This window comes from Nanorana parkeri, unplaced genomic scaffold (genome assembly GCF_000935625.1).
Source record: "Nanorana parkeri isolate BGI_ZX_2015 unplaced genomic scaffold, ASM93562v1 scaffold77, whole genome shotgun sequence".
NCBI lineage: Eukaryota > Metazoa > Chordata > Amphibia > Anura > Dicroglossidae > Nanorana > Nanorana parkeri.
Window position 1 is genome coordinate 1,136,824 of NW_017306345.1, and position 8,144 is coordinate 1,144,967.

An 8,144-nucleotide genomic window follows, 5' to 3' on the forward strand; every position below is an offset into this window, starting at 1 on the left:
AAACAAAAATTAACGTCAGTGGCAGTTAGGTGAATATAAAGAGTAAGATAGAACATACTTAAAGGCTGCATTAAAAAAGGCTTATCCAACAACACTATCAGATAAAGTAATGATGCGAAATTATAGGTGTTAAATATAAAAAGAACAAAATAGACTGTAGCTAGATAAGAGTTGAAATATATATGTGATACAAGAACACAAGAAGGCAATCAAGCAAGAAGCCCGGAGACTTTCTTCATCATGCGTTCACTGCTATTGACCATCCTCTTCCTATCTTGTGATGCACTCATAAGGTAAGGCTCTCAAAACATTCTATGGGGATTTACTAAAAAAATTGTGTGTAGTATAAGCAGACCTGAATTTATAATATAATAATCTACACAGACAGTTATGGAAACATGGCTATATGCGTGCTATTACACAAATGCATTGTCACATGGATAAGAATCATTTTTGGTAGCCAACATTATTTACACCCATGAGCTGGCAATTTTCTTTAAAAAGTAGTTTACATAACTGTGCACTTAATCACTTGGTTGTATGAGTTTAACAACCAAAAGTTTTTATTTTTGCTTTGGATAGATCAGCAAAAGGCCTTCATCATGTTTTATTGCTTTGTCCTTAGAAACATTAATTTCACCTCCTGTCAGGACAGGAATTGATGTGACAATTCTCAAAAGGGGACAAATATTTTTTAGTAGGGTGGGAAAGGGTTGAAACTTCTAACAATTATTTGATTGTAATTATATGCTGTCAGCATATAGCGGGCAATAGCCCGCTATTTGTTGAGTTTTGGGTCACAGGAGGACATTAGTAAATGTCCTCCTGTGACTCCAAAGAGAAGGTTTGGCCATAGTTCTCTTTTAATAACTGGTTGATTTTATGTGATAAGGTGGATGTAATTAAGTAAATGTATTTATTTATGTCCCTTTAAGATTCACATGCTGGAAGATAGAGTGCAGCTGTGTTCTTATCACTGTTTGGTCTTGGAGGGCAATATGTACAGAGAGGAGTGCAGAAGGTTTGACACTGCACTCAATGCTTGGTATATTATATACAGGGCCGTTTTTAACGCAGGGCAAAGAGGGCACTTGCCCTGGGCCCAATCAAGGTTGTGGGGCCCAGAGCATCTGCCCCTTGAGCCCGCTGCCCGCAGAAAATTGCGATCGGATTGCATAGAATAATACGTTATGGCAGCGACCGCATACGGCAATGCCATAACGTATTGTCCTATGCGATCTGCACGAACGCATGCTAAAGTTAGCTCCTCCCCCAGCCCCGGCCCGCATAGCGTGACATGTCACACAGCACGGGCTTCACTGGAGGTGAGAAAATAAAAAAGAAATATAAAGGAGATATACAATTTGTATATCTCCCTGAAAAGCTCACTCCATTTCTGTTCTGTCCTTCATATATATGTGAATAACATGATGGGGCCTACTAAAAGGAATGACAGAATGGAATGCCGATATACTTTGACAGGGGAAGAGAATGTCCATAGACTATAATGAAGCCAAACGGAATGCCCATAGAGTATAATGGGAAGCATAGTATCAGATATTTTGTAGGCAAATCTGAACGGTACCTTTGCTTCTTGGTGAGGCATTCTCCAGTCCCGCCCCCAGCACGCCGAAGCCCTGCCAATATCCCGCCAAAGCACCACCCCCATCCCGGCGAAGCCCCAGCTAGTGTGAAGTAGGGAGGGAGGACGAAGGTAGGTGACAGGGTGGAGCCTCCCTGCCCTGAGGCATCGAGAGCGATGGCCTCAGTGTTTTTCTTTTCTTTTTTTGATTGGACAGCTTGAACCAATGGCGCTTTGCCAGGGGGCAGGAGCCACACTGGAGTCTCTCAGCTTTTCAGGGGCAGTACGAGTGGTGACTGACACCATCACCAAAGGGTGTGTGGGAAAACAGAACACACCTGTTATCTGCCCTTCGGTAAGAAAAGTTCACACACATGCCTTGCCTGGTACACATCCTCAAACTGGTGTTGCAGGGGTTTCTAGTTAGGTACCCTGACTTCCATAACAAAACAAATGCAGTGCCGACTGATTAATAAATATGTGAAAACTTTTTTTAGCAATCAAACATATTCACATTAGAACAATTTATATGTTGAAGAAATTCAATTAAAAAGTTCCAAAAACACTAGATAACAGTCTGTCCTCCACTGTGTGAATAACGTGCTGTTCTGTGTAGATCTTCACAAATGTGCCAAAACCTAAGTAGTCTTTCCCTCCAGACCTTTATGTAAAACACACACTCACCAGATGCGAAGGACCCTTTAATATTAAGAAGGCCTTAAAGAAGAACTCCAGGCAACTTTTATATTAACCCTCGCAGTGGGGCTACCCCAGCACTGCCAGGGTTAACTGCTTATTTGCGTCCAGGGACTAATATAAAGAAGTTATACTCACGTGATCCTCGGATCTGGGTGGCTCTTATACCGCTTCTTCTAGCTACACTACCCCTCTGCTACGGCGGCCTAAGGACCCTTGAGTCATGTATTGGACATGAGGACACTGAGGGACATACAATTACTGCAGCATAGGAGGAGAGAGGCTGGAAGGAGCGCTGTGACAGACAGCCGGCTCCTAGGTTCAGGTGAGTATACCTTTTTTATTTTAGTAACTAGACACAAATGAGCAGTTAACCCTTGCAGTGCTTGCGTAGCCCTAATGCAAGGGTTGATAAAAGTGTTTCCCAGAGTTCTGCTTTAAGTGTTTGATGAAAAAGTTGGTATTTGATGAAAGGACACTTCCCAGTACATAGGGTCCTTAGGGAGTAGCAGCTGTCAAATCCTTCCTTAAAAGGGAACTATTGGGTAACCTTTTTATCCCATAGTTCTCTTTCTCATGGGATGACGTTAGTATATGTCTTCCCGTGACCCAAAGCTCAGTGTATAGCGGGCTATTGCGAGCTATATACTGAGAGCGCGCAGCCAGGATGGATACCGACAATACTGTCAAGATCCACCCAGCTGGCTGATTGACAGTGGGCTCTGCCTATCTAGAGGCAGAGCCAGCTATGCCTGCCCCGTCCCGCGTCCTTTCCTCCAGTCAGTGCTGGGGAGTGGGGAAACCCTGCAGGGAGCTGTAACTGACAGTCACCGCTCTCTGCAGGGAGATTATCAGGAAATGAGCGAACGACCGTATGTGTTTGTTCACTTCTCGATCTATAGAACAGACGTGCAACAGTTTCATTGTCACACTTCGGCTCTAAATATGAGGTTGAGTGTAAATCACTCACCTCATAGCTGTCCTTTAATGCACCTCATGACCTCAGCAATAAGAGACAAGGAAAGAGGTGTGCGTATATTGCGTAAAAATATCTTTATTAAATTAAAACCACATAAAAAGAATTCACTTACATCTGTGTGTGCTATGCCGTGCACCAAGGAGTGTGCAGCATAGCCTTGAGATACACCACAGTGGATATTGTATCGCCTATCACATCTAACCCCCTCTAGAGGACAGAAGAGGTTCTGCATGTCTTAACACATTATAAAACACTTAACCCCCTCCAGAGGACCAAGGGAATATTACATGTCCTATCACATTTTAAATCACCTAGCTCCTTCTGGAAGACAAAGTGAATATTGCACCTCCTCTCATGTTATTAGACACCGAACCCCCTCAATAGTTCACCTCCTATCACATTAATACCTTGGTTCTCAACTGGTGGGTCGTGGTCCAAAAGTGTTGCAACCGCGTGTTCAGTGGGTCGCTACATGTCATCCACTTTTGTAGGTGAGAGGCTCCTCAGCCTCCCCCTGACAGAGCACTGTCAGTTCTCATGCTGAGCAGCCATTCAAATATCCTGCCCGGTGCTGAGTGTCAGCTTGAGGTGGGGTGGGCTAGGGCTATGGCCGCAAGGGAGCTCCATTCATGTGTGGATTGCTTACAGCTCCCTCGTGTGCCCTGTAGAGGTGCCTGGACTGGAGTGATGTCACATTCTGGCTCCTGGCACCTCTACAGTGTGTGCAAGGGAGCTGTACAAGTGGATGCGTGTTACTGCAATGCCATGCATTCCATTGCAGTGAGACTTGGTCACGACTTAATGACCGAGGACAAATGTGGGTCCTGAGGTTACACAGGTTGAGAACCACTGCATTAATAGATGCCTAACCCCCTCTAGAGGACAAAAAAGATCCTTATTATTATGGAAATCTTTAAAAATGGTGAGAGACACTATGGGAGCAATTTATCAAAGGGTTTGTGTTTTTTTACAGTCACATCTTGTAAAACAATGCTGAAAAGGGACAAATGATTGTTCCGCATTTGCGTCCTTTTTACACCACTGCTGCGACTATAAGTATTTGCGACCAGATGGATACAAATGGATACAAATAGCGATAAGACGCATTCAAATCCACACACTTATGTCAGTTCAGCGACAGTCCTCTGTGTCTGAAAAGTTTCAGGAGGATTTCTTAAAATAGTGCTGGCTGTGTTATCCTGTCATAAAAGTCTTCTCACTCCTTTTTTAACCCCTTCCCCTTTCTGTCTAATTTTTGACTTCCCATGTCAGTGACTGGTATGTGAAAGGGTTAACGATTGTCAGAGGTTATGCTCTGGTAGTTTGTGGAAGCCGTGAACTGGCCACTGGCACACGCAAGAGGAGATATTGCTGGTGTTCTATCGAAAGTTCCAACTCGTCGAGATCTCCAACGACCTGATTTCCAGGTTAAGTTAGAAGTAAGAGGTTTGGCGCCATTTCCCTATACACATACTGCACAGCAATAAAGTATTATAATGAACTAGGGTCAGACGAATCCAGCACATTATTAATCTGAATTGCCTCACTCAATATGGCCGCAAGCGAGCAGCCATATTGAGACGTGAGCCTCTTTGAACCTGAAAGGAGCATCTCCCTAACACAGAAGGAAACCCAATTATCTGCTACTGGGGAATTCCCTGCCCACAGTTTGATGTAAATAAAGGGGTGAGATGCAGTGACATCATGGACCTTAAACGGTTACATGCCTATATTTGGTAAATTACATTTACCAAAAATGGCTATGTGGCTCTGACGTCAGCACAAGAATTCCACCCCTTTGTTTATATGCAGCTGTGGGGTGGAGAATGCCCATACCACAACTAATTGGGTGGAAGTTCCATGTTTCGAGGAACTCAGGTTTGGACTGGGTTTGGTCTGAACCCGAGCTTATCCCTACATACAACATTGTACCTCAGTTGGGACTGACACCATTGCCCTCTGTACAAGAAGATACTGTACATACATTAGTAGTATGTCTCTCTTTTATGTGGAGCTGGGTATTCTGAGTGGAAAGAAAAAGATGTTTGGTATTTATCAGAAAGGCCAACTGTGGCCTACTGATTGTTTTTTTACATATGGCTGCCAAACCCAGTTCGTATTTGCTCCTCCATATTTTTACCCAAGGAATTGGACAAAGAATTTGGTTCCATGTGCTCCTGACCTTGACAAAGTGTAGGTGCTTTTATGCCTTGTATTATTAATAGCGTGTACTATTACTACATACTAGTAAGGTAATGAGTTTAGCCTAAAGTGTTAAAGGAGAACTATGAGGCGAGTGCTTTTCACTCATCCTCATAGTTCTAGCCGACCTGTGACAATGAAACTGTCACAGGTCGGCTCAGTAGATCGGGAGGTGAGCGAACACATACCGGTGTTCGCTAACTTCTCGATCCTGTCACAGCAGAGAGCCGTGACAGGGGAGGGACTGGATTCCCCACTCCCTTGTCCGATCCTCCAGCGCTGACTGGCGGAACGGACGGGGGAGGGGGCGGGTACAGCTGTGCTCTGCCTCTAGATAAGCAGAGCCAGCTGTCACTCACCCAGCTGGGCGGATCCAGACATAATTGTCGGGATCTGTTTCAGCTGCGGCGTCTCAGTATACTGATCTTAGGGTGATGGGAGAACGCTAGTTTGTGTCCTCCCATTACCCTTAGGAGAACTATGGGGAAAAGCCCTAACCCCATAGTTCTCCTTTAAGCAAAATCATCCTTTTCTTGATAGTGGCACCCTTCTGGCCTGCATTCCTTGATCAGAAGATCGAAGGAGCAGGATGAAAAATTTTCGGCTGAACAGAGCTTGCAGTCAATCAGCCAGCGGCCACTGTCAGAATACAATAAATACAGCAGGGGATTCCTCCATCCACGCTTGTAACGCTCGTGAGCATGGATGGAGAAATCTGTTATATTTTCTCCGTTCAGCCCGCAGGTTGAAGAAAGAAAATATAACAGTGTATGGCCAGCTAAATTCATTACCACCATTATTTACCACCTCAAGCAGCTCCTTTACCTGCTTTCATTGCTGAAAATTTTTATCATTTTGAAGCTAGCAGTATTTTAAGGAGTGATAATCCATTTGATAATCTTTCTGAACTGGCTTTTCACAATAAGCATATGTAATAAAGGTATGTGTTCTGTGCGGTAATACTTTTCGTGTCAACTAAAAAACTAATTTTCATTTAAAAAAAGCTAATTATACACAGTACTAAAAGTATTGCATATATTGAGGGTTATTTATTAAAATTGGAGCAGACAGAAACTGGAGCAGTTGCCCATGGCAACCAATCAGCTTCAATCTTCAGTTTGTACGGTTAAGATCTGAAAATAAAACAGAGACGCTGATTGGTTGCCACGCACACCTGCTCCAGATTTTGTCTGCTCCAGTTTTGATAAATTCCCCTCACTATGTTTTTATGAATTGAGCTGATATGTTACATGTGATTATTGAGCATTATATGTGCAAATAGTGCTTTTTTTTCTTGCTATTGTCCGTTTTGAAAGCTTTGTCATTTTTTGGGTTAATTTTAAACTTATTATTTCACAGTAATGCGATTATTATTGAATTACAGGGTGGGGGGTGGCAAATACTTTTTCTGTGCAGGGCCCCCTTGTTGACTTTATCTACCACTGAGTAAAACCCAAAAAAAGATGGTTGGAATTGTCAGCAGTGCAGTGAACAATGCCATTATCCTTCTTCAGTACCTCAGGGACTCTGGGATTTAGAAATGAGGCAATGAGAGCGCAAATCCTGGGGACTAAAACGAGTAAGGCACCGGGTCATGATGGGTACACGTTTCCTCATTATAGACTGTTCTCCCATCTTTTTGCGTACCACTTCTTGACAGCCTACAGTTCTATTCTTTTGGGCTTGTCAGTTTCTCTTGACTCTTTGTGTGCGAATATAGTGGTCATTCCTAAACCCGACAAAGACCCTTGCCAATGTGGTAGTTACCGCCTGATAACTCTCCTCTACCTGGACCTGAGGCTTTTCATAAAGATGCTGATGAACAGGCTCCTACCCCATATTCCTCCTCTCGTTCACGCCGACCAGGTGGGTTTTTTCCCCAGGAGGGAGATCAGCGACAACACCACTAGGGTGTGAAATGTGATTAAGTCCACCTGTTCCACCTCGACCCCTTTGATGCTTCTCTCCACGGATGCGGAAAAGGCGTGGGACCGGTTAGAGTGGAGGTTTCTCTGGGCTACGGTTCATCATGTGGGCCTGGGACCCGGAATGCTCAGAAAGATCACTGCGCTCTATTGAGTCCATCAGCTACTGTTTGTGTGAACGAGACCAGATCTGACTTTCTCTCCATATCTAATGACAAGAGACAAGGTTGCCCTCTTTCACCGATTGTTTTCATTCTCAACTTGAAGCTGTTCTTGTATCACCTCAGGTCTCAGCAATCCTTTCAGAGGTTGGTCAAGGGCTCTGGCGAACATAAGCTGGCTGCTTTCGCGGACGATCTGATTTTCTTTATCTCCTGCCCCCACTTGTCTGTGCCTACCCTATTAAAGGAATTTGAGACGTATTTTTCCCTCTCCAACTTCAAAATAAAACTTTCTAAATCCGCTCCCTGAATATCTCCTTACCGCCATCGGAAGTCTCACATGTACATTCTAACTTTCTTTTTCCTTGGTCGACTGATAAACTGAAATATCTGGGAACTTATCTCGCTGCAGATTGCGAGCGGCTATACAACTTGAATTATGCCCCCTTATTTTACAATTTTACCCAAATTCCTCTACCTGTTCCAGGCCCTCCCCACTCGAATGCCCCAGTCGTTCTTTCACCGTTTGCGCCAAATGTTGACTAAATTTCAGTAACTTGCTCTAGGCGACTGCCCGCCATCCCACCGCCCCCCACTTC

At 44.0% G+C, this 8,144-nt stretch overlaps 1 protein-coding gene across 2 annotated transcripts in view; it reads left to right on the forward strand.

Moving 5' to 3' along the window:
* Positions 1-218: 218 nt before the first annotated feature.
* Positions 219-8,144, forward strand: part of REN (renin) — a 33,233-nt gene continuing 25,307 nt past the window's right edge. For both annotated transcript variants that reach the window (XM_018576808.1, XM_018576806.1), the window contains exon 1: positions 219-293. In XM_018576808.1, the coding sequence (XP_018432310.1) occupies positions 241-293 (53 nt within the window). In that variant the 5' untranslated portion in view covers positions 219-240. The remainder of the gene's footprint in view (positions 294-8,144) is intronic.